General features: G+C 33.2%; 2 protein-coding genes across 2 annotated transcripts in view; one reads left to right on the top strand and one right to left on the bottom strand.

Annotated features, from left to right (window-relative positions):
* The window catches only part of ARL13B (ARF like GTPase 13B), a 96,182-nt gene that overhangs the window by 53,377 nt on the left and 16,038 nt on the right, over positions 1-26,767 (bottom strand). The window contains 3 exon segments of the mRNA XM_079155925.1: positions 22,902-23,055; positions 23,058-23,105; positions 23,108-23,149. Of these exon segments, the coding sequence (XP_079012051.1) occupies positions 22,902-23,055; positions 23,058-23,105; positions 23,108-23,149 (244 nt within the window).
* Positions 716-13,165, top strand: LOC306637580 (syntaxin-19-like). The gene is given in 3 exon segments (XM_079100332.1): positions 716-1,106; positions 10,544-10,847; positions 10,849-13,165. Coding segments are annotated over 2 exon segments (885 nt in total). The 5' UTR covers positions 716-1,106; positions 10,544-10,553; the 3' UTR covers positions 11,440-13,165.

Genomic DNA, 26,767 nt, shown 5'->3' with positions numbered 1-26,767 from the left:
TCCTGCACTGAAGGATATAGTGTTTCACTGTTTCATTTTTAGAGTGTTGTGAAAAGTAGGTGGTTTCAGAGTCATTTCTTATTGAGAAATAGATTCCAGGAGGTAGGACTTCTAAATCGAAGAATAAGGTAAATGTTATTTTGATAGTTGTTATAACAGTGTTCTTCCTCTTTCCCCCAATCAATTAATATAGGGAAAAACAAAAACAAAAAACAAAACAAACAAACAAAAAACAGGAAAGATTTGGAAATCTGGTAGTGTAAGAGAAATTTTCATTTCTAATTTTTCTATAACTATTTCCTCCTGGTAAAAATTAGTTTTGAGTTGTTATATTTGTGTAACAAATAAATGGTTTAATATTACTATACAGCTTTAGCTCTTCCATATTGAAAAGTAAAAACAGCAGTATAGTAGAAAGAAAAGTAGGGTGAGAGGTTTAAAGACGAGCTTTTTTCTGGCTGCTCTACTTCTCAAATTCTGTGATTTTACGAGCTATGTGCCCTTATGGGATTTCCTAAAATAGAATAAAATTCAATAATTTTAAAGTTAATGGAACAAAAGGCTTTATACCAATTCTTTACATTCTTATTTATTTCTACTTAATTCTTTATTTTTTTATAGGCTTTGATATCTGAAGAAAAGAAAGTTACCTTTAAGTACAAACTCATTTTATTTATTTATTTATTTTTTTTGAGTAATGTATAGATACTGTAGGACTTGAGTTTCAGAGCCTGTGCAAAATACTCTTTGTAGAGAGTATAAAAAGGACTTCCTGTTACCAGCTAGCTCCAATGAAAATCTTCCTTTAATCTAAAGAATAGGTGTCTAACTGGCAGAACCAGATTCTCCAGGTGTGAAGTAAGCAATTTGTTCTTCTCATTTCATATTAACAGCAAAAGTAAAACTTTATCTCCAACTTATTTGCCTTCATTATTTGGCTTTCAATTAACTCTATGAGACCCATACAGAAATTAGGCTGTGACTTATAAGACAGAGATTTAAGTAATTTGATCCAACATTACATCATGTGATACTCAGATTTTCTTTCAAAGGCAGGACTCCAACACCGCAGGTGGAAAAAAGAACAAAAGGAACAAGACAGAAAGGTAAATAAACTGCTTTCTTTCTACTTTTTAATGTGAGACATCTATCAACTGAAATCTGGTTATGCTTTGACATTAAAAATAGCTTAACAGATAGTTAAAATTACTGTTTTACTCGGATTCAGACAGAGCTACAAATAGCTAATCTGTTCATGTATACTATTAAAAAACTTCATGGGATTTGGTTGTAGAGCTCTTGGTTAATCAACTTTAGAGAAAACTGTTTTTTTTAAATCTTTAAAAAATTACCTCTTGTTTTAGAAACACTGGAAAGCCAGATTCTATAAGAACAAATCTAAAATTCTTTTATACACTATAAATTAATCATGCTGTGCTTGCTTTAGAGAATATTTTTACATTTAACATTCAAAAGAAAATTATGCTCAAACTGGATACGTATATATATATCCTTTAAAGTTTGAGATAATTTTCTACAGTTTTAATTAATTTATTTATTGTTGTTTCCCAGAACCTTCTGAAATTAATTTGAGGTAATCAGAATATTAAAAAGACCACAATGAAATATCACAGTAGTCAAATTTTAATGTTTCAGCTAGGATACTGCAAGTATTTAAATTACAAGTATTGCTGAAGTCAGCACTATTTGAATGCAAGATGTGTTAAGAGGCAAGATACTTTCTATGTTATCACAATTGTTAACATGCTAGAATTTTAAAAATATCCCATTTCAAGTAAAAATAATAATTCGTATTTTAAAGAAAGATTTAAAATTTGGCCATGTAATATCTAGAACAAGTTATCTTCTAGGCTATGGAGTTTTACATTTAATATAAAAACCATTTTATGTATATATGAGCTACTTGAATCAGTAAAAGTTTAAAAATTACAGTTTTACTAAACAAAGGGTCCTACTATTGTTAAACAAGTTTACAACCTCTACACTAAACAAAAGTAGAAAGCACTGAAAGATTGCATTACAAAAAATGTCAGATAATTTAAGCTTAGAAAATATATGCAATTTGCAATAAGTTTTTTAGTTTATTTTTAGAAACTGCTATCTAGTCCTTATTTAAGTAGTCAAAGAGGTTAATATTCCAATAAGATCTACTGCTTTAACCTTGACTAGAGAAATGTTGCAAGTTCTCTTCACATAAAAAAGGAAAAGGATACTCTATTTTACCTCGGATTAGACACTGGATGTATTTCTTAATGGGTTTTATTTAATCACCATAGAAACTCTAGAAAGAAATGGCCCACTTTAAATATATTAAGTATCTATCCCAGGGCATATTTTTTTAAAGCACAAGGTAATTTGTATTTGTGTTTCTGTCTGTAGGAATTTGCACTATCTGTAATAGGATGAAAAAAGTTTTACATGAATCACACGTTTACTTTTCTATTTCCAACAACAAATGGTCAAAGTTGATTACTAGATATATCAATTATTGTTCTATTTTCAAATATGTTTAAATGCAAAGTTCACTACTAGCAGTAAAATTTCAAAATTTATATATATGTACTAAGCTAAACATTCTGAAAGATAATTCATATTTGGATAGAATACATTCACCATTAAGAAAGTAAATTCAAAGTACAGAAAAGATTGCACAAAATTGTAACCTCATCAATTTTACCAAGCTTCAGCAATTAAATGATTTCACAACAATGAGCTTCATATTTTGAAACTATATGAACTCCATCTTCTCCAACTTTTAAATTCTAACATGTTTGGATATCTCACTTTGCCTAATATTATAATTTATGAAGGCATAAAATCAGTCAAAATTGAAAATAATCATGCATACAGTTAAAAGTATACAATTACTAGAAAATGCAATTTATATACAACATGTTAAGTGCACCTAAGTACCTACATGAAGTCAGTTTCTGCACAAAAGAACAGAATTGGAAAAACATTCTGAAGTGTTAACCCTACAAAAATAATTATGACTTAGTTAAGACACTCAGACATTGAAATAATTCCCTTGTGTTCTAAACATACAGAAAAGCTTTGATACGACCCTGATGGGGGGGAATTTTAAAACTACATTATTAAATCTGTAAGAAGAGGAAACTTTCAGGTACCAAAAATAAATAGGAAACACACTAATGTCCAAATTAAAGGGTAGGAATTAAAATGCAAAAACAAAAAATGAAAAACAAATAAACAAAAAACTCTAATGAGTTTCCAGATTTAAAATACCCATTAAACATTTAACAGATAATTTTTAAAAAAAAAGAACTCACCACAAGTCATATTATCATTAAATTTCAGAATACCAATAAGAATAAACAGAAGGGCAAAAGATTCATGAAAGAGAATACTAAAACATATTTTAAACAAAATACTACGAATCAGGTGGCAGATTCTCAAGGGCAACAGAGGAAGGCAGACTATAATATAGCAAAATTTTCTTTTTCTTGTTGGTTCTTTTTAGTTGTACATAACATTAGTATTAATTCTGACATAATTATAAATCCACGTAGCATAATTTGCTCTCAGTACCTACTACTTCCCCATTCCCTTCCCTCTCCTTCCCCTGCTCCCTTCCCTTTACTGATCTTTCTGCTTTTATAATTTTATTTTCCTAATTAGTGTCTTGGGGATGTCCATGATGGTGAGATTCACCATGGTATATTCATATATGTAAAGTTAGGTAATATTCATTCTACTGCTCTTCCCCTTCATCCCCTTTCTCTACTCCACTGAGCTTCTATTTTGATGGAATCGGCCCCCTCGCACTCTTATTTTGAATTACCTTCTGAATATCAGAGAAAACATTCCACCTTTGACTTTCTGGGTCTGGCATATTTCATTTAGCATGATGAGAGTCTCCAGTCCTATCCATTTATCTACAAATACCATAATTCTATTCTATTTTATGGATGAGTAATACTCCATTGTGTATACACACTACATTTTCTTTATCCATTTATCTGTTGAGGTGCACCGAGGTTGGTCCCATAGCTTAACTATTGTGAATGGTGCTGAAATAAACATCAATGTGATTTTAAATCTTTCGGGTATCTACCGAGGAGTAGGATAGCTGGGTCATATGGTGGTTCCATTCCTAGTTTTTGAGCAATCTCCACACTGCTTTTCAGTCTCACCAGCAATGTATGAGTACACCTTTTCCTCCACATTCTCACCACCAATTATTACTATTTTTATTCTTAATTGTCATTCTGACTGGAGTGAAATGAAATCTCAATATAGTTTTTAAAAATATTTTTAGATGTTGATGGACCTTTATTTTATTCATTTATTTATATGTGGTGCTGAGAATTGAACCCAGTGCCTCACACATGTGAGGCAATTGCTCTACCATTGAGCTACAACCCCAGTCCCTGATGTGCATATTCCTAATTGCTAGAGATACTGAAATTTTTTTCAGATATTTGTGGGTCATTTGTATTTCTTCTTTTGTGAAGTGTCTTTTTAGTTCTTTTGCCCATTTTTAATTGTTATATGGGTTTTGTGTGTGTGTGTGTATTTCAATGTTAAGCTTTTTGAGTTCTTTATATATTCTGAATATTAATGCCCTGTCTGAGATGCAGGTGGCAAAGATCTTCTCCTACTCCGTAAGCTCTCTCTCTTCATGCTTTTGTTTCTTTTGCCGTGCAGAAGCTTTTTAGTTTGATACCATCACTTTTATTCACATTTGGTTTTATTTCTTGGATTTTAGGAGTCCTATTAACAAAGTTGTTTCCTATGCCAACACGATGGAGTGCTGGACCTTACATTTTCTTCTAGCACTTGCAGAGTTTCTGGTGAGGGATTCACTTTGAGTTGACTTTTGTCAGGGTGAAAGAGTCAAGTTTCATTCTTCTACACGTGGAGATTCAGTTTTCTAAGTGCCATTTGATAAAAGGGTATATTTTTGGCAACTTTGTTTAACATCAGGTAATTGTATTTATGTGGGTTGTCTCTGTCTCTGTGTCTTCTATTCTATTCCACTGGTCTTCAAGTGTTTTGGTGCCAGTACCATGTAGTTTTTTTTAGTACAGCTCTGTAGTATAATTTAAAGTCTGGTACTAATGCCTCCAGCATCGCTCTTTTTGCTCAGGATTGCTTTGGCTATTCTAGGTCTCTTACTTTTTCAAATAAATTTTAGAACTGCTTTTTCTAGTTCTGTAAAGAATGTCATTAGTATTTTGAAGGGGACTGCACTGAGTCTGTGTAACACTTTTGGTCGTATAGCCATTTTGACAATATTAATTCTGTCTATCCAAGAAAAAGGGAGATATCTCCATCTTCTAAGGTATTCTTCAATTTCTTTTTTCAGTGTCTTATAGTTTCCATTGTAGAGGTCCTTTACCTTCTCCAATAGATTAATTCCTGACTAAATTTTTTTTAAGTTTTTTTTTGGAGGGTGGGTACCAGGAGTTGAACTCAAGGGCACTCAAACCGCTGAGCCACATCCCTAGTCCTATTTTTTATTTTTGAGACAGGATCTCACTGAGTTGTTTAGTGCCTCTCTTTTGCTGAGGTAGCTTTGAACTTGCCATTCTCCTGCCTCAGCCTCCCAAACCACTGGGATTATTACAAGTGTGCATCACCATACCTGGCTTTTTTTCAGGTTATTGTGAATGCAATAGTTTCCTTAATTTCTTTTCAACAGATTTATTATTAGAGTATAGGAAAGCAATCGATCTATGTACATTGATCCTGTATCCTGCTACTTTACTAAATTTATCAGCTCTAGAAATCTTCTGAAGTCTTGTGGTCTTCAAAAAATACAGGATAATGTCAGTAAACAGAGATAATCTGCCTTCTTCTTTTCCTAGTTTTATCCCTTTAATTTCCTTCTCTTAACTAATTGCTCTGGTTAGAGTTTCAAGGACTATGTTGAAAAGAAGTGGAAAGATTAGGCATCCTTGTCTTGTTTTCTGTTTTAAGAGAAAATACTTTCAGTTTTTCTCCATTCAGTATGATGTTGGCCTTATGTTTGTCAGATATAGACTTTACAATGTTGAGGTATGTCTCCTCTCTCCCCGATTTCTCTGGTGTTTTGAATGTAAATGGGTGCTGTTATTTTGTCAGATGCTTTTTCTGCACCTATTGAGATAATCATATGATTCTTGTCCTTATGCCCATTTTTGTGGTGAATTACATTCACTGATTTCCATGTTCTGAACCAACGTTGCATCCCTGGGATGAAACTCACTTGATCTTGGTGCACTGTCTTTTCAATGTGCTTTTTATATGTGGTTTGAGAACAGTTTATTAAGAATTTTTGCACTTATGTTAATCAAGGATATTAATCTAAAGTTTTCTTTCTTGATGTATCTTTCTCTGGTTTTGCGTGATACTGGCTTCAAATTTAAGGAGAATATTCTTTGTGAGCGTTAGATCCACAGGAAATATTGTGCTCAGGTGTTAAAACAGAATTTTAAAAATGTTTTTTTCAGAAATGTAAGTTATAACATTATATTTTGAAAGGAAGCTATGGATATCCCCAAATAAAGGAGGCAACCAAGAATAAAGATGAGGAAGCAGTAATTTTTGAAGGAGATAATATAAAAGGAAGAAAGGACAATTACAACACAACCAGCTTACATTAGAATGTTCCAGAAAATAATCTTCGAAAGATGAAATAATAAAATGAAGTAAAATAAAAAGAATATCTGCAATATTTAAGATATCAAGGGTACTTTTCAGTTCAGTTTCAGAATGAATTAATGATACATATGTAGAAAATGAAACATATAAAAACTTAGACAAATAACAATTTGAAGAAAAACACAAAAGTATGTATTTATTGATCTGTATAGTTTTTAGACGGATGCATTCACTTTATGAAAATCATCAAACTATCCATTTATGTTCCAGGCCCTTTTTAAATATGTCTAAATATTCTAATAACAAGTTATCTTAAAACAAAAATATACATTTTCTATTTCTTTCCAGTGATTCAGGTCTAAAACAATAAAAAAAATGTTGAGAAAGGCTCTATAACCATGATTCTTTATGTGACTGAGATATAAATAATATTCAGGTATTTACAATATTGTAAACATTATTTGATTAATCCAAAATTGTGAAACAACTATATTAAGAGGGGAGGAAACTGAGGGAAGAATGAGAGTTTAAAAGAAAGTTAAATCTACATCTTTTATAGCAGAAATTCAATATAATATCTAAAATTTAAAAGTAGAAATGCCTATATAAGCAAATTACCAGAAAGAGGAAGTTTAAAAACAAGATAGAGCTAAGTAAATGAAAATGACTGCCTTTGGGAAGGGGGCACTAGAAACGGGTGTGGTAGAGTAGGCAGATGTCAGATATGTATCTTTCTAAGTTTGAAGTGATCTGACTTGTTAAATTGTGTTTATGTATTAATTTTAGAAAAATAAATATCACATTTTACAATATGACACCTTAAAAACTTTCAGAAGGAATTTATTTTTAACATTCAATATAATTAGCAGAAAGAGCATATAGATAAGAAAGTGATAAGACTAAAAGAAGTAAAGAATAGTAGAGAGCTATTGAAGATACATCACTAAGCCAGATGCAGAGGTGCATGTCTAAAATATCATTGATCAGACAGCTTCAGCAACTTAGCAAAACCTTGAACAACTTAGCAAGTCCCATCTCAAAATTAAAAATAAAGAAGAGTGGGTATGTAGCTCAGTAGTAAAGCAACCCTGGGTTCAATCCCCAATATCAAAACACAACAACATAAATCACTAAGCCAACCAACTTTAACATCAAACTTTAACATCAAATTTCTGCATACTGAAATGAAGACTATTGTTTATCAGAGTATGTAATAAATCATGGGTGTTAATTCTGCTTTTACAAAGCTGCCTCAAAAGAAAAAGTTTTCATAATTACTTTAGAACATTTTTAGGTGACTTTTAATATCTGTACCACCATAACCAACAAATATTTGACGGAATACTGAGTAGCACATAGGAGACTGCTCCAATAATCCAAGTAAGAAATAAGAGGGCTGGGGATATAGCTCAGTTGGTAGAGTGCTTGCCTTGCAAGCACAAGGCCCTGGGTTCAAATCCCTAGCACCGAAAAAAAAAAAGAAAGAAAGAAAAAAAGAAAGAAGGCTGGCTTGGCCCAGGGAGAGGGGAAGACATGGCTGGATCCAAATAAACTTTGAAATATAGATTGACAAGATTCACTAACTAGCCTGCATGTGAGGTGCTATTAGATTAGATATGATATGTGGGAAAAAAATCTGAGTCAAAGAGTATTTAATGCAATGAAACTGTAAAACGATGAGCCCAGAAGAATTTCAATATTCAGAAGTGTGAACTCCTCGTATTTATTAGGCATTCATTTTGTTTTTAAAACATATCATTCTTGTTCATTGCCTTTGTACCCAATCTCCTATATCCCAAACAAAATATCCCTTGTTTCTTCATCTGGCTGGCTTCTTACTATTTAGATATCACAGGTCAAATATTTCCTGATGGAGGCCCTGTCTGATTGTTCTTTCAAGACCTAAAATTATCTCATTTATCTATTTAACTGTATAATTTCCATCTCTGTGCACATTATAAATTCCTAAATAACTGGTATAGTCAATATATATTACAGCATTTAAAGCTTTTCAAATAATAGCCCTCAATAATTATCTGACAAGACACCAGCCTTTAAAAACAAAAGTAAAAGCATTAGGATATTGTTTCAAATTTTTTATATTTTGTAGACATCATCCCTATAACATCTTTGAGTTATTATTCAAGACCATCTTGAAAATGTCTATTGATGGCATGCTTGGCACATCATGAAGCAGTTTATTTCTTCTTGGAGCATGTAGCTCTACAACCTTCAAAAGTCTTCTTTATACTGACTCAAACCTCGTTCCATGCAGTTTCTACCCACTGCCCTTCGGAGTTATGCCAAGTAAATCTAATCCCATACGTAGATAGAGATTTCACATTTTAGAAGATAATTACAAATACTCCTTACATCTTTTCTTTCACAGGGCAAAGATATTCATTTCTTTCAATGATTCTTCATTTGGTATGATTTTTCTAATCTCATCCTTTTCACACTAGTTTGGAAATTTCCAATTTATGAATTTCCATCTTAAAATATTATGCTCAAAACTTAACACAGCCCTACTTGCCAATATGCATAAAGTCAGTGGAACAGATATCTTTCTTAGTCTATCTAGACATTATACTATTATTTGTAAAAACATATAACTATTCTGTTATTTCTGATAAAAAAACAAACAAACTTGGAATTAACTAAATCTCTTATACTTTTCATAGACACTGTTCTGAACCCAAGGGTCATATCAAGGAATTTGTTCTCTGGTTGATACTAATATTATGTGTGGTCCAATGAACCATTTATATTATCACACAAACTTTCTTATCTTCAAAAATATAATGAAGAAATTAAATGCCAGTCTAAAATGAAGATGCTCTGTGAAAATAAAGTGTTTTATTAATTAAGACTGCTTTTTAGTAACTTGATATGTATTTATATCATTTTATATGTGTGCATCAATTTGATTTCTATGGATAACTGTCAGTACATGATGTGATAAATGTCACTCTCAAAATAAGGTTAGATATAAGTATATTCTCATGTTTACAAAAATATTAAAAGAAAATGACAGATATTTTGTTATATTATATTTTGTTATTTTATAGATAACCTTTGCAAAGGAATGTTAATAATAAGAAATCAGGCTGGGTGCAGTGGCACACACCTGTAATCCCAGTGGCTCAGGAGGGCTGAGGCAGGAGGACAGCAGGTTCAAAGCCAGCCTCAGCAACTTAGCAAGGCCCTCAACCACTTAGTGAGACCTGTCTCAAAATAAAAAATATAAAAAAGGGCTGAGGATGTGGCTCATTTGTTAAGTGCCCCTCGGTTCAATCCCCAGTAATCATCCCCAAAATCAGCATAATCAAACCAAGAAAATAATTTCATAAATATGCAATGGATAAGAAAACAAAGCTATATCGTATAATATTTTAATCTACAGGCCTCAGAAAACTTGAATTCACCATAATCTATCTACCCTAAAACTCTGTCCTGTTTTTAATACAAGTTTTAATTATACATATTTTAGCAAAATGAGTATATTTTTAACATTATATAGGACAGGTTAGGGTGAAAATATCATAAGTAGTAAGGGCATTTTCAAATTCTAAAGGTTAATCCTAAAATTAAAGCAAAAGCACCCTTTATTAAGAAAAATGATGTTACATATTAGAATCATGACACTGAAGTACTAATTTTTGGACAACTACATCTCCATCAATGCTTTCTCAGATACTAAACTCAACTAAATGAGATTCACTGAAGCCCCACATTAGGCAAAATAATTCATAAATTATTTCATATTACTCTTTCTACTTCAGCAATCTTTATGAGTTAGTACTTAATTTCCCTAATTTTTTTAACTAATTTTTAGAAAACTAGGAGAAATTTTGCTGGGAGATAGCTATGTCAAGTCAAATTTCTTTTTAATATAATCATTCTTGCTTTTTAGCAGGAAAGGGAAGATGAAAGATCGACTTCAAGAACTAAAGCAAAGAACAAAGGAAAATGAACTCTGTAGAGACAGTCATATGTTGACTACGGAAACAGAGGAAAAGGGGGTGTTTTTGCAGCAAGCTGTTATATATGAGCGAGAGCCTGTAGCTGAGAGACACCTGCATGAGATCCAAAAACTACAGGAGAATATTAACAATCTGGCAGATGATGTGCAAAGATTTGGACAGCAACAGAAAAGTCTGATGGCTTCAATGAGAAGGTTTAGTCTCCTTAAGAGAGAGTCTAGCATTACAAAGGAGATAAAAAACCCAAGCAGAACACATTAACAGAGGTTTGGGTGATTTAGTTAAAGAAGTTAAAAAGTCAGAAGCTGAAAATGGTCCATCATCAGTCATCACAAGGATACTTAAATCTCAGTATGCTGCAATGTTCCTCCATTTTCAACAAACCATGTTTATATACAATGACACAATAGCAGCAAAGCAAGAGAAGTGCAAGGCATTTATTTTCCGTCAGCTTGAAGTTGCTGGTAAAGAGGTACCTGAAGAAGAAGTAAATGATATGCTTCACCAAGGAAAATGGGAAGTTTTTAATGAAAGCTTACTTACAGAAATCAATATCACTAAAGCACAACTCTCAGAGATTGAACAGAGACACAAGGAACTTGTTAATTTGGAAAACCAAGTAAAGGATTTAAGGGATCTTTTCATTCAGATATCTCTTTTGGTAGAGGAACAAGGAGAGAGTATCAATAATATTGAAATGATAGTGAATAGTACAAAAGAGTATGTTAACAATACTAAAGAGAAATTTGGACTAGCTGTAAAATACAAAAGAAGAAATCCATGCAGGATACTATGCTGTTGGTGCTGTCCATGCCATGGTTCAAGATAAATAAAACTATTTTTAAAACTTTTCCATATTTAGGGTGAATGATGTATTTCAGTAATCTTGTATTGTTTTTCATCTTTTCTTGGATCCATTCACACACTCTTTATCACTGTTAAGTCATAATTTTCCCCTTTAACTCTTACCCACAGAATTATAGAAACTTCTAAAGTCAGTGACATAAGTCTTTATTAATTAATCTGAAAACAGCGGTGGTTACCTTCAACTCACAGGTTAACGATAAAAACTGGATGAACAAATTAAAGTTTCTGATCAATTATTAAATTCTATTATGCATTTTCCCAATTTCCAACGCTTTAACAAGATGAATGTTCAATTAAGTGATGACCATGTAAGCAATACATCTGGCTATTTGAGAGTATTTTGGTAATTAAGAATTGTATAAAACATGACATCAGAGGATGCTACAATAAATAAAGTAGACTTCATATCAAATTTGGTGGTAGAAAAAAATGAGAGAATTCTTGTGTGACATCTATTTCCTTAAAGAACTACGAGGCAAAATTATCCAATGAAAGCTCAGTAGGTTTAAGGAAGAAGAGAAAGAAAGGATAAGGAGTAAAATAGTCATTTTGGAGAGGAGGATTAACAATCATTTTATAAAAGGCAGTAGAATAAACAAGCAGTAGTTAGAGCTCAACTAAATGTGTGGTCACAACTTTAATGTACAGTCATGTTTTTAACCTACTGATGTTTAGCTGCTTGGGTGCCAGATAAGAATGTGAAGATAATGGGTCTATTTAAGGCGGCAGCTTTTCCAGATGTGTATAATGGAGGAAAAGTGTGTTAGGAGAGCTTAAGGTACTTTAAAAGACAGAATTTATACATGTATCATGAATACCATAAAATAATTTTTAAATTTACGAAGAAATTGAAGCACTTTCTACTATGTCAAATATCAAGCATCATTATAGAAAAAGACATTTCATATCTCAGCTTCAAATGTTTAAGAAGTACTACAAAAAGAATAATTTAAAACAGATAACAAATTCCACAGCTAATTGAATAGTGAAAGCTAATCTATCTTCTGCTCCTGTTAAACTTTCATTTAGAGCTTTCATGCTATTTGTTTATAATTGTTCCTAAACTGTTTATTATGAAAAGTGAGAATATTTAGTACGATTTAACATTCATTATAATTATACTTAGATGGATTCAAAACTTTTTTCTGTCAACATCTTATGTTTGAATACAGTGCTTTTAAAGCAAGAGTTAAGCACAGCAAGATTCGTCACAAGGCAATATTCTTGCTATATTTTCAAACTACTACTATCACCCCAACCTAAGCAACAGAAACAATAATATTTAATTAGTGGTTATATATTTTGTATGTTTTATTTTCACACTTAACAGGCACGACAAATAGTAGTTTTTTAAATTAATGTAACTATCTGAAAGGGATAAAATTTCTTGAAGGGGTTGAAGTCACAATATTAGAAATCTATTGGTTCTGAAAGTATAAAATGATAAAAACAATTAATAAAAACTACTATCATCACTAGGACTTATACGCATAACCACTAAATTATGCCATTTTCTGTGATCATAAGTTTTATGTGACTTAAATTCATAAAAAATTTAAAACAAGCTCTTTTTTATTTATTTAACTTTTCTGGCAGTACTGGAGTTCAAAACCAGGGCATTGGGCATGATGAACAAGTGTCCTACCACTAAGCCATATCCCCAGTCTTTTTAAAAAATTTTTAGATATTTTTTTAGTTGTAGATGGACATAACTTTATTTTTTTATGTGGTGCTGAGGATCAAACTCAGAGGCTTACATGTGCTAGGCAACAGCTCTACCACTGAGCCACAACCTCGGCCCTTAAAATTCTCTATCATTATTTTTTTAAATTTTGAGACAGGGTCTTCCTAAATTGCCCAAGCTGGCTTCAAACCTGCAAAACTCCTGCCTCAGCTTCCTGTAGCTGGGTGCATCATCATGCCTGTCTCTCAGCTCCTCTAATTCATTTCCATCTGGAAATAGCCTACTGTCAGCAACAATAATATTCAAATCCATCATAGTATTTACACAACACTAGGAAAATACTGCACCAGATGCTTTAAATACATTATTCAGAAATTCATAAGACAACAGAGGCATTAAAATCTTTATTTACAAGAGGAGACACAGAAGCTCAGAAAGAATAAGTAAGTAATCTACCCAAGCCCTGTCTGACACCAAAGCCCACACTTTTTTCTACCCTTATAGTTCTCAATTTTTGCTGTGCATCAGAATGATCTGGAGAACCTCTGGGCGAGTGGGGAGAAATAAAACCCAAAGCATCCCTAGTGTTATGGTTTAAATATGAGGTTTCCCCCCAGATGCTCATGCAGGAATAAAAAGGTTAGATTCTGAGAACTGTAACCTGACTGACAGATTAATCCACTGAATGGATTACTCATTTAAATGAACGGACTAGTTGGTTAACTATAAGCAAGAGGGGCATGACTGGAAGAAGTTACTTCACTGGGGACTTGCCTTTTTTTCTATTTCTTACTCTCTCTCTCGTTCTCGCTCTTCCACTTCCTGGTTACTATGATGTGAACAGCTTTCTTCATCATGCTTTTCTGCAATGAAGCTCCATCTCACCTCAGGCCCAGAGCAATGGAGTCAGCTAACCATGGACTGAACCTCTTACACTGTAAGCCCAAATAAACTTTTCCTCCTCTAAATTGTTTTTATTGAGTATTTTTGTCACAGTGACAAAAACATAACTAACCCTAACATCACCCTCAGAAGTTCAGAAGTGGAAAAAAAAAAAAAAAATACAGAAGTTCAGGAAGTCGGGGTTGATGCAAAAGGTGGTCCATACACAATATCTTGCTGCCTAACAAAACCGTCAAACATTTTTCTTTGTTATGTGTTTTTCAAATAGAAAATAATGAAGAATGCATGGGTGATACAGGGATGGGAAATTCTGCAGGTCCCAAAGAATCAACTGTAGCTTTAATGAAAACTACCGTGGCTCCAACTATAATTGAAGGCCATTAAGAGACAAAAGGAAGCCCTCACTAAGAAATTCTAGAGTAAATAAGTAAATGAGACTAATGATGGCAGCCCGGTAAGGCTGCATTGAAAGTTGACATATTGTAGGCCAATAGGACCTATAACTTTAGTGAATAGAGGTTTCAGAGGGTGAAATTCCTAAGTTATGGAACTAACCACTATATCTGAGAGTTTGATGATATAATACAAGTAGATAATTATGGGTTTCCAGCATTCTAAGAGGTCACCCAGATTCCATTTATTATTTAAAGATCTGATATGGTTTGGATGTGAAGTATCCCTCAAAAGCTCATGTGGGAGACAATGCAAGAAGACTGAGAGGTGAAATGATTGGTTAAGAGCCTTACCCCAATTAGCGTACTAATGCCCTGACAGAGATTAACTGAGTGGTAACAGAAAGTGCTTAGGCTGTGGCTAGAGGAGGTGGGTCATTGGGGATGTGCTTTTGGGTACATATTTTGTATCTAGGAGTCTCTGCTTCCTGATCATCATGTGAACCACTTCCATCCACTACACTCTTCCACCATGATGTTCTGCCTCAACTTAAGGCTGAGGAAGAGAGCTAGCTGTCTATGAACTGAGACCTCTGAAAGCATGAGCCCCCAAATAAACTACTCCTCTAAAACTGTTCTTGTCAGATCTTTTTGTGTTACAGGAGCAAAAAAGCTGAATAAAACAAAGATAGTAAAAATTAACTTGACTCAATCCTAATGACAGGATAATTCATAAATGACTTAACTTCTGTACACTTACAATAAAGGATACAAATCAAAGAAAATTACAAACTGAAATTTTCCTATAATACTATCAAGACAAAAGATTAATCAATAAGCATATAAAGGTTACAGACAAAAATTCAATACTGAAAAAGTAATAGTAAAAGCCTGATTATTATTTCTTCTAATATGGAAACTCACTGCTATCACCATAAATTCCTTTTGAAATTTGATGAGAAGTAGAATGTGCTTCCCAAAATTCACATGCTTGCAGAATTGTATATATATTTTCGGAAGGTCCTGGAAGCCTCTATGTGAAAGACTCAAGGTAAAAAAACTCATATTAAAATACTCCTAACATCTCTTAAGATAGGATAAGAGATACTATTTTTTCTTCCCTGAGTAAAACACCACACACAATCAATCTCTCTCTCTCTCTCTCTCTCTCTATATATATATATATACACATATACACACACACATATGTACATATAGATATATAGACATAGTGATATATATATATCACTTTCATTATAAGTATCCAATTTACAAGATTTATCCTAAAGTTAAGTTAGATCATATAACTCCACTAAAAAGCTATTTTTAACAAAAAAGTAACAAGAAAGTATTCCAATAATCCAAATGTGCAACATAAGTAGAACTGTTATTTTTCTAGAAGAAGAGTTTAGCTTGTGGGCTTCCAGACTTATTCTGGTTAAATACTAAGATTCAACCATCCTCAAAAAATGGTGGTGGGAATAATATGTTACCTCTCTGAGAACAACTTTCTTCAAGATTATACTAGATATAGGAGCTACAGAAAGAGCAAGTGTCTTCTTATACCATTGGGGTAAACTTGGTATGCTGAAAATCTTCAGAAGGTTAAGACACTTAATACACCTCATATCTCAGTTTATTTCACAGGTAATCAACAAACAGGGCATTGTGTTATTCATGAAAAGTTTTTATGGTTAATTTTGAGCTTAAAATTTGGAATTAATGCTGATTTCAGTGCTCTTTATACAGCTGCAAAATTGCTTTTTTTTTTTTTTTTTTCTTTTCTCTTGGAAAGCCTTCTGTGAAAGACTAGTAAGAGGTTCTTTTTTTTTTTTTTAAGTTATAAATGGCTAAAACAAGAGTTTGTGGGTAGGAATGGTAAGGGTTATCTTCACCTGTTAAGGTTACCTTGAATGTTTTCCAAAGACAAATGTGGAAAAGGCTTGGAACTCAGTCTGGCACAACAGGGAGATGTTGGAACCTTTAAGAGGTAGAAGTTAGTGGGAGGTCATCAGGTCATTCAGAATTTGGCTGCCTTTTGTCCATGCCCTGATACCTTCCGAGAGGCTGAGCTTACAGGTAATAACTATGCTGTTCAATGGAAGCAACTTCAAAGTAGCATAGCATTTAGGTTGTGGCATATTATGGGCTATTTTTATTATGAGAATAAGGAGCAAACAGGAACAGAACAGAAAGATATGGAAAACTTGCAGTTTGACCAGAAAAGCAGCACGAGTAAAGGGACATTAAATCCTTTGAAATGGTATGTATAACAAGAATGTTCTTTAAGTTAATTTATAATAGAATACTCATTTTCATCTGAAACCTCATCAGCATAACCTTTATTGTTCACATTCCTCTCAGCATTCTGGTTTTCTAAGCCTCCATCAGAATTGCCCAATAAGCTCTGCATCCAGCATCCTAGGTTTTCTCTAGCCTGCCTCTCCATATGTTTCCATATTTCTCCAGCAAAATAATTCCACATTGTCAGTTACAATCAGAGAAACAACTCTATTTCTCAGTACCAATTTCCCATGTTAGTCAAATTTCCACTACTATATCAAATACCTAAGACAATCAATTTATAAAGTAAAAATATTTATTTAGGCTCACAGTTTTAAAGGTTCCAGTCCAAGACTGGTTGACCCTTGCTTTTAGGCCTTTGGTGAGGCAGTATAGCACAGCAGGAGCATGTGACAGAACAAGACCAAGAAGTGGAAGAGGAAGAAGTGACTACAATATCAGTATCCCCTTGAAGAGCATGCACGGATGATGTAACTCTCTTTAGCTACCCTCTCTTAAAGAGTGTCCCTGAGTTCCATTCCCAGTAACCTCCCCAAAAAAAGAAAAAGAAAACTACAGACCAATATCCCTGATAAAGCCAGAGGTAGAAATTCTCAATAAAATACTAGTAGTTCAAATCCAAAATCACACACAAAAAATTCTATACCATGATCTAGTGGAATTTATTTGAGAGATATAAAGATGGTAGGATATATGCAAATGAATAAACATAACATTATCACTTTCACGAACAAAGGACAAAAGTCAAATAATGATCTCAATAGATACAGAAAAAGTGTCCAATAAAATTCAATAAACTTCATGATAAAACCTCTCAAAAATAAACATGGGCTGGGTGTGGTGGTGCATGCCTGTAATCCCAGTGGCTTGGGAGGCCAAGTCAGGAGGATCACAGGTTCAAGGCCAGCCTCAGCAACTTTGTGAGGCCCTAAGCAGCTTAGTGAGACCCTGTCTCAAAATAAAAATTTTTAAAAGGGCTGGGGATGTGTCTTGGTGGTTAAGAGTTCCTTGGTTCAATCCCTGGTAAAATAAATAAATAAATAAAAAATAAAAGTAAACGAAGCATGGTAGGAATATATCTCAACATGATAAAGGCTATATATTGAAAACCTACAACTAACTTCAGAGTAAACGGGAAAAGCCAGACTCATTTCCTCTAAGACCAGAAACAAGACAAAGATGCCATTTTGATCAACCTTATACAAGATGGTATTGAAGGTTTTGGCCACAGCAATTAGGCAAGAGAAATAAATTAACGACATTCAAATGAAAAAAAGAATTCAGATTATCCCTGTTTGAAAATGACATGATTTTACATATAGAAAAAACTGAAGACTCCACCAAAAAACTAGTAAAACCGATCAACAAATCCAGTAAGGATGCAAGATACAAAATGAACAAATAAAAAATCTGTAGCTTTATTATAAACATCATAAAGAAAATTGCTGAAAAAGAAGTCAAGAAAGGAATCCATTCACATTGGCTTAAAAAATATATAAATGAATAAATAAGAATAAATACAATCAAGACAGTGATTGATCCCTACAATGAAAATGACAAAACAGTCGTGAAATTGAGTAGGACACAAAAAGATTGGAAGACATCTCATGTTTACAGATTAGAAGAATTCATATTGCTAAAATGTCCATACTACACAAAGTGATTTATGGATTTTATTTAATTCCTTTTTAAATACCAATGATATTCTTCACAGATGTTGAAGAAAAAGTTCTCCTAAAAATTTTATGGAAACACAAAAGACCCCAAGGAGCCAAAGCAATACTGAGCAAAAATAACAAAGCTGGAGGGCATTACCACACCTGGTTTGAAAACATTAGTTCAAAGGTTTAGTAACTAGAACAGCATGGTACTGGCATGAAAACAAACACGTAGACAAAAAGAATAGAATAGTAAATTCAGAAATAAACCTAGGTTATTTTAGTCAGCTTTATCACTGTTGTGACCAAAAAAACCTGACAAAAACAATTTTAGAGAAGAAAAAGTTTATTTGGGGGCTCACAGTTTCAGAGGTCTCAGTCCACAGACAGCCACTTCCACTCCTCAGAGATCAAGGTGAGACACTACCACGGAAGAAGAGTGTAGCAGAGAAAAGCCACTTAAGATATCACATCAAAGAGCAAAAAGGGAGAGACTCCACTTGCCATATACAAATTATATACCCCAAAGTCATCCTCGATGACCTATCTCCTCCAGCCACACCCTGTCTGCCTTCAGTTACTACTCAGTTAATCCCTATCAGGGGATTCATTCACTGATTAAATTAAGAATCTCATAACCAAATCATTCCATCTCTAAACCTTCTTGTACTATCTCACACATGACCTTTTAGGGGACACCGAATCTAAACCATAACAGTATTTACAACCAACTTATTTTTGACAAAGGCAGTTAAGAACATACATCAGAAAATATGTTTCTTCAATAAATGGTTCTTAGAAAAATGGTCCATGTTCAGAAGAAAGAAAGTAGACCCTTATCTCTTACCACTGTGTAAAAAACAACTCGAAATGCACCACACTTAAATGTACAAGCCCAAACTATGAATTGCTAGAAAAAAAACATAGAAGAAGTGTTTCAGGACGCTGATATGGGCAAGGATTTTTGGGATATGACTCCCAAAGAAAAGAAAAAATTGACAAATGGAATAACATCAAATTAAAAAGCTTATGTACAGCAAGATAACCTACTGAAAGGAAAACAACTTAATGAATGGGAGACAACCTAATGAATGGGAGAAAATATATGCCAACTATTCATCTGACAAGGGATTAGTTTTCAGAATATATAAAGAACTTAAAAGATTCAACACAAAAAAATCCAATTAAAAAACTAAGCAAATGGGGGCTGGGGCTACAGCTCGGTGGCAGAACGCTTATCTGTGTGAAGCCCTGGGCTCAATCCCTAGCACCACCCAAAAAAAACAAAAACAAAAAAAAAAAACTGAGCAAATGAACTCATAGTTTTTCAAAAGAAGATGTATAGTAAACAAACATATGAAAAAAAAAACTCTCATTCACTAATATGCAGATGAAAACCACAATAAAGAATCACCTCACCTCAGTCAGAATGGTATTATTAAAATGACAAAAAAAAAAAAAAAAACCTAACACTAGTGAGGATATAAAGAAAGGGGAACAATCATGCACTGTTGCTGGAAATGTAAATTTGGGAAGCCATTAGGGAAAATAGAGGAGAGGTTCCTCAAAAATTTAGAAAACTACCATATTATCCAATAATCTCACTCCTGGACTTTCATCCAAAGGAAAATAAGTTATTATCAAGGAGACACCTGTATACCTACATTTATGGCTATTACACTATTCACAATAGCCAAAACAGCAACCAAGATGTCCCTCAAAAGATGAAGAAATTAAAAAGTATAAAAACAAAATGGAATATTATTCAGTCATAAAAAGAATGAAATCTTGTCATTTGCAGCAATATGGCTATAACTGGGGAATATTCTGTTAAGTAAAACAAGGATAGAAAGACAAATACCACATGAACTCATTTATATGTGGAAGCTAAAAAAGTTGACCTCAAAGAAGTAGAAAATAAAATAGTGGCTACCTGAAGGTAGAAATAGTCAGGGAGGGCAAGGATGAAAGAGAATCATTAAGGGGTACAGGGGTATAGTATCCCCCAGACAGGAGGAAAAAAAATCCTAATATGTTATACAATACAGTAGCACAACTATAGTTGATAACAAATAAATATTTCAAAATAGCTAACAGGACTGAATGTTCACAGCACAAACACAAATCTCAGAATAGCAATGTCAATTACTCTGATCTGAATCATATTACACATTTTATACATATATTGAAATATCACATTGTACCCCACAAACATGTACGATTCCTATGCATCAATTAAAATGTATTTAAGGGGGAAAAAAAAAACTCCCTTGAAAAAAGTTGGTCAAATAATAAACCATCCTATATTTCATAAACATACTATCCTTTCCATAATTAATCCTCATGTCTTTGTAAGTTCTCAATGACTACAAAATTATAATGGTGAAATAATCATCCTGGTTGTGTACTTTTTTTTTTGTACTCAGGATATTTGCTAGCTGAGAGAGATGACAAAACTGAAAGCAGACATTTTGCTTACAATTATCTGATTACTCAGAAATCACTGCAGTCACTTAATTGCAAGCTCCTGCCATGGAGCTTTTCCACAGAAATCTGCAAGACTGATTCAATCACCTTGAGTGCCATCTTCCTACGATTATCTTAATTATAAGGGTAAAATTCTCTTGGTGTCACTACCACTATAGGCATTCTGATCTTTCTTCACCTACTTCATTGTTTTCAATATATTTATCACTTAATATATGACAGAATTTGTTAATTTTATTTATTGTAAACTTTACCTGCTAAAACATAAGCTCCAGAGGAACTTCTTTTCACTGTTTTTGTTCCCAAATTCCCCTCACCAGAATAGTGCCTGGCATAGAGTAGGTACTCAACAAACGACTTGATGAATTAATACGTAACATACATGAATAAATGCACAAAAAATAAATAAAAGAAAAATAAATGACTTTGGTTAAATACATCATTTACTTTAGAAATTACTGTTCAGCCTAAGGGGTTCAACAAGTTAACTTTTCATATCTATCTCTATTAGAGTTTTACTTCAGATTCAGTAAAGGTGAGAATGATTATATATACCACATACCTTCCCCAATTAGTTAAATCCATAAAAATCTTAAAGTATAAGCTTTACCAGTAAATGATACAATTAGGTTTTTAACTTTCGTAATCAAAGCTCCCAAACTGCCTCATTTAAAAAAATCTTCATTTACTACTGAGGAACAATGAAAACTAAGACTTTTTCATCTATTTATATGATAAGTTGATATTTTTAAAATTCTTTTTTTTTTTTCCAAATTTTTTTAGTTGTCAATGGACCTTTATTTCTTTATACGTGCTGAGGATTGAACCCAGTGCCTCACGCATGCTAGGCAAGCACTCTACCACTGAGCTACAACCCCAGCCCCGATATTTTTAAAATTCTTAATAATGAATCATAAGAATAAGAGGAAAGGAGTAAGAAGGCAAGGACAAATATTTAGTTAGCTTCAAGTTAAAAAGAAATTTAAACTAAGGAACTTTCACTTTACTACCTACCATAGCTATAGCACCATCTGGTGTTTACCACACATAAATGCTATGAATACAAAAGACCTTTGTCACTTCTTTAAAAATGTTCAGGTGGTGGGACAAAATGATATACCTATATGACTAAAATGGTAATGACACAGATCAATGTGTAAGATGGAGCTATAGAAGTAAATATTGATAACAATGTGGCATTAGAAAAATAAACCATTTAAATAACCTGAAACTAAGAATGTTCTCCAAAAAAACAAAACCAAACAAGGACAATGGCAAAACATGTTATTAAAAGAAGAAAAATTTGAAATTATTCTAGAACCTTGGTAATAGACAATTTCAAACTGCAAAATGTGATACAAAGTAAATCATCAACTAAAACATGAGTTTATATTTGAATACCCAGTGTTATGGTTTGGATGTAAGGTGTCCCTGAAAAACTCATGTGTGAGATGGTGAAAGAAAGTTTGGAAGAGAAATGATTGGGTTATAATCTTAACCTAATCAGTGAATTAATCCCCTGATAGGGATGAACTGAAGTGGTAAGATGTGGCTGAAGGAGGGGGAATTGGGCATGGTTTTGAGGTATATATTTATATCTGGTAAGTGGGTTTCCCTCTGTCTCACTCTTCCACCACGATGTTCTGCCTCACCTAGAGCCTCAAGGAATGGAGCCAGCCTTCTATGGACTAAGACCTCTGAAACTGTGAGCCCTCAAATAAATTTCTACACCTTTACAGTTGTTCTGGTCAGATCCTTTAGTTGCAGCAGCAAAAAAGCTGACTAAAACACCCAAGAGATCTAATTATAAGGCTTGTTCTATAACATAGCCTTCAATTCTTTATCCCTTTTTTATAGATCAGTAATTCTGTTAATTACATACATTTTATTGTACTAGGGCATAACTATTTTAGCTACTTCAATAGTTTGTAACAGATAAACTTCCTTATGCTTAATGTCACTACCCCTGGTCTACAATGACACTAATGTTACTTACACCAGTACAGGCTTTCCAGATATCCTAGGGTGTCTTAACACTTCTGACATTGTCTCTTTTGTCTCTTCCATTCTCTCTTCATCACTGGAATCCACAACAAATATTACCCCATAGGACTCAGCATAGTAATTCTTCCAAATTCCCCGAATTCTTTGCCACCTCCCAAGTCAAAGATGGTGACTTCAAACTTTCCTTGTCTAAGGTCAATTTAGAAAATCCAACGGTAGGAGCTACATCTTCAGGATGTTCTGTTTAAAATGATACAAAAGAAAAATCTTTAGAGTTTAATTAAATAATATTAACTTAACTTTAGTATTTTAATGTGATTTAAATACAAGTGGAATGTTTACCACTTGTTTAGACACTTCATCTAAACATATTGGTTTGGTGAGAGGCTAGATAATACAAAATATCCAACTACATTTTTCATTACATGCAGATAGAAATTTCTTTATTTTTTTAAACTGCTTTATAATCCCAGCACCTAATAAGTATTCAATAAGTATATGTTGAATGAGTGAATGAATTCTTGTCCTTAATATTATTTAATCTCCAACTTACAAACAATAAAACTTTCAACCATTCAACACCATAGTCACCCCCAGGGATAAATTCTGTGGAGTTTAAAAGAAAACCATGAACATTTAAAACATAAAATAGAAGAATCAAAAAATAGGAGAAACTACAAAAAATAAAACAACTATTTTAACTAGATAAAGCTACAACTAAAGATTTTTGAGAACAGCTTGCAGACAAAATAAACAGGATGCATTATTTCTATAGGAATATGTTTTAGATGTTCCAAATCATATATAATTGGAGGTTTTCTGTTTTTAGAGGGAGTGTTTCTATACATGACAGCAAATAAAGGTCTAGGGTACACACGATTATATCAGTCAAGGAGTGGCAATGACAGTAAGAGATTAACAGAAGATCCCTGAAAGGTCATTTAAAAAAAAAAAAAAAAAAACTTCATAGGGGAGATAGAAATTAGGTCTAAAAATTAGGTAGGCAGAAGCATAATCTAAGCAAGAATGAAGAAAAAAGCAACAAAGTGAACACAAACTGGAACAAATCCTTAAGGACTATAAATGCAGACTGAAGCCAGACTGAAGAAGGTTCCAAAGACAGAGAATAGAAAATCACTGAATACTGGCAGACTATTAAGGTGACTAAAGAAGTGCTTTATTAAAATTCATTTTGCAAAAGTCTCTACAGTGAAAGTGAACGACAGCTACTTTTCAGAAAGGTATGAATATAAAAACAAAAGAATGAAAAAGATATAACCCATGAAAGATTAGTAGAACCTGCTGTTTAAAGAAACAAGTTCAAGTTTCATGTATGTCTCTTCCATTTTTTCTACATCACTAGAATCTACTATAACAACTACTCTACAGGATTTTGTGTAGTACTGTATGATTAAAATGGCAGCAAATACTACAAGAGACTTTTAAAATTGATGAATTAAACTGAATAAAATTATAAATTTGTTTTCCTCAGTGATAAGAGCTATATTTCAAGTGCTCAAAAACCACATGGATTAAAGATCCACCTTACTGGACAGAGCTAATACCAACCATTCCCATCACCACTGAAGAAAATAATATTGAACATCATTAGTTTAAAAGGGTATGATTCCCACATTGAACAAAACATTATAAGAAGATAAATGTAAAAGGCACTTTCTGGGCTTGGATGTAACTGAAAAACACATCTGCACAATACCACTTTCTTTCATCAAGTACCTCAGCACAGTTCACACAATGCCTGAGAAAGTTAAGATGTTTAAAGTCACATTTTTGCTATACCTTCATTATCAAGAAAGAGTAAATGGTAAGATTAAACCTAATAAAAGCAGCCTGATTTTCCAGAAACAGTATCACACTAATCATTAAAAATATGGAGCTAGACGTGGCCAGAACTGGCTTCCACAGATAAAATAGGCAGTTGTCCTTGAGAATGTATTGAGTCAAGTCCCAGGAAATCATCAATAAAAACAAATCCACTACATTAGAGCAGAGGTAGGGAACTAATATGTACTGACTGTCTACTGGCAACAGAAATTTTCTAGGAATCATGATACAAAGATCAATAAAAATGTGGTTGCTGTCCTCACAGAACATCAGTGCCAAAACAGAGACAGAATATTACTGAGGATAACAGAATTTTTATGTTCTGTGAAAAAGACTTAGGGTAGTGTGAGGGAATTTAAGAAGAAAGTAAAAAGGGAGGAATGAGTTATAGTCTAGAAAGGCTTCAGAGAAGTGGAAAGTGAATGAAGTCATAAAGCTACATAATTCTAACAGAGGGAGGACAACATTCTAGGCAGAGGAAGCAATGTAAGCACAGATAAAATGACAGCAACATTCCCAATAAACTTACACAGACTAAGAATGTTTTTTCATGTTTATTTCTAGGTAGAGTCAGGACTCAAATCCAAGTCCTCTCAAAAGCCTCTGCAATTGAAATACCGGTCTTTAGGACTACAAAAGCCAGATAAGGGAATCCCTCACTCTCTCCTGATTCCTACACAGGATTTGTGTGTACTTGAATTCGTACTTACAACTTTCCCCATAAATCCTTTTCTGTTGATTCCATTCCACTTCTATTATCACCTTCACCCTCTATCATAATATCCTATCTTCTAAATGATCTTCATATTAGCCTACATCTTCCCATGAAGTGGAAACTAAGTCTTTGTATCCTTACCAGTCACCACAAAGTACACACTGCTTCAAACTACATCACAACACTGCTAAAATTGCTGATGCTGCCAGGCACAATGGAGCACGCCTGTAAACCCAGCAACTTGGGAGGTCGAGGAAGGAGGATCTTGAGTTCAAAGCTAGTCTCAGCAACTTAGCAAGGCCCTGTCTCTAAATATAATATAAAAAATGGCTGGGGATGTGGCTCAGTGGTTGAGTGCCCCTGAGTTCAATCACTGGTACCAAAAATAAAAAATAAAAATAAAATAAAATAGCTGCTGCTCCTTTTGTTCTCCAATATATGTATCCATCCATCCATGCAATAATTATTGAGGACCTATTACAGATGAAGTATAATTTAAAAACCAAAAAAATAAAAAATAAAAACCAGGGATAAAAAGATACATTATATCCTCAATCCTAAGAATTTTAGAAAAGTATTGTTAAGACATAATTCTGGAAAATCTAATATAAAATTCATACATAAAATCAATATTTATTGGGTATCTGTTATATGCTAAGCCCTGTACAAGGATCAAGGAATACAAAGATTAAAAAGATCTACCTTCTGATGTTAAAGAACTTAGTCTGTTGGGAAAAATGTATATAAACAAGTAACTATAATAAAAGAATACATGTAAACATCAAACAAAGCCGGAAACCAATCTATACACAGTATAATAACATAACATTAATCCCGAATAACAATAACTTCCTACTAGGAACATTATTGAATAGTCCAAGAGTTTGTTAGATTTATTTTTTTTTCAGGTATATAACTGTTTAGAATAGACTACAATTCCTAGCCTCAATGGCAACTAAATAGCCATAAAATGAAGTTCCAGCTAATGGTGTGCTGTTAAATATTTAACAACTAATTTAGAGAGGTGTGGAGGCATGTAACCCTGATATGTAGTGTCTGCCAATTTCAATGATGTAATACTGTCACTATGGCCAATTTCAAACTAATACTAAGTACCAGTGAGGTACCTGAACACAGAGTTGAGAAGAAATATGCATAACTGGCTTGTGCTCATTGGTGTGAGCCAATATGAGTAAGCAGGAGTGCAGTCCATTGCTTCCAGTCTATGTGATATAGAACTTCTGGTTCATGATCTTAAAGAAAAGGAGCATGCCCTCCCTTTATTCTTACTCTCCTCC

The sequence above is a fragment of the Sciurus vulgaris genome (assembly GCF_902686455.1).
Source record: "Sciurus vulgaris genome assembly, chromosome: 10".
NCBI classification, from domain to species: Eukaryota; Metazoa; Chordata; class Mammalia; order Rodentia; family Sciuridae; genus Sciurus; species Sciurus vulgaris.
The sequence above is the reverse complement of the archived record's forward strand: the minus strand, read 5'-3'. Positions and strand labels throughout refer to the sequence as shown.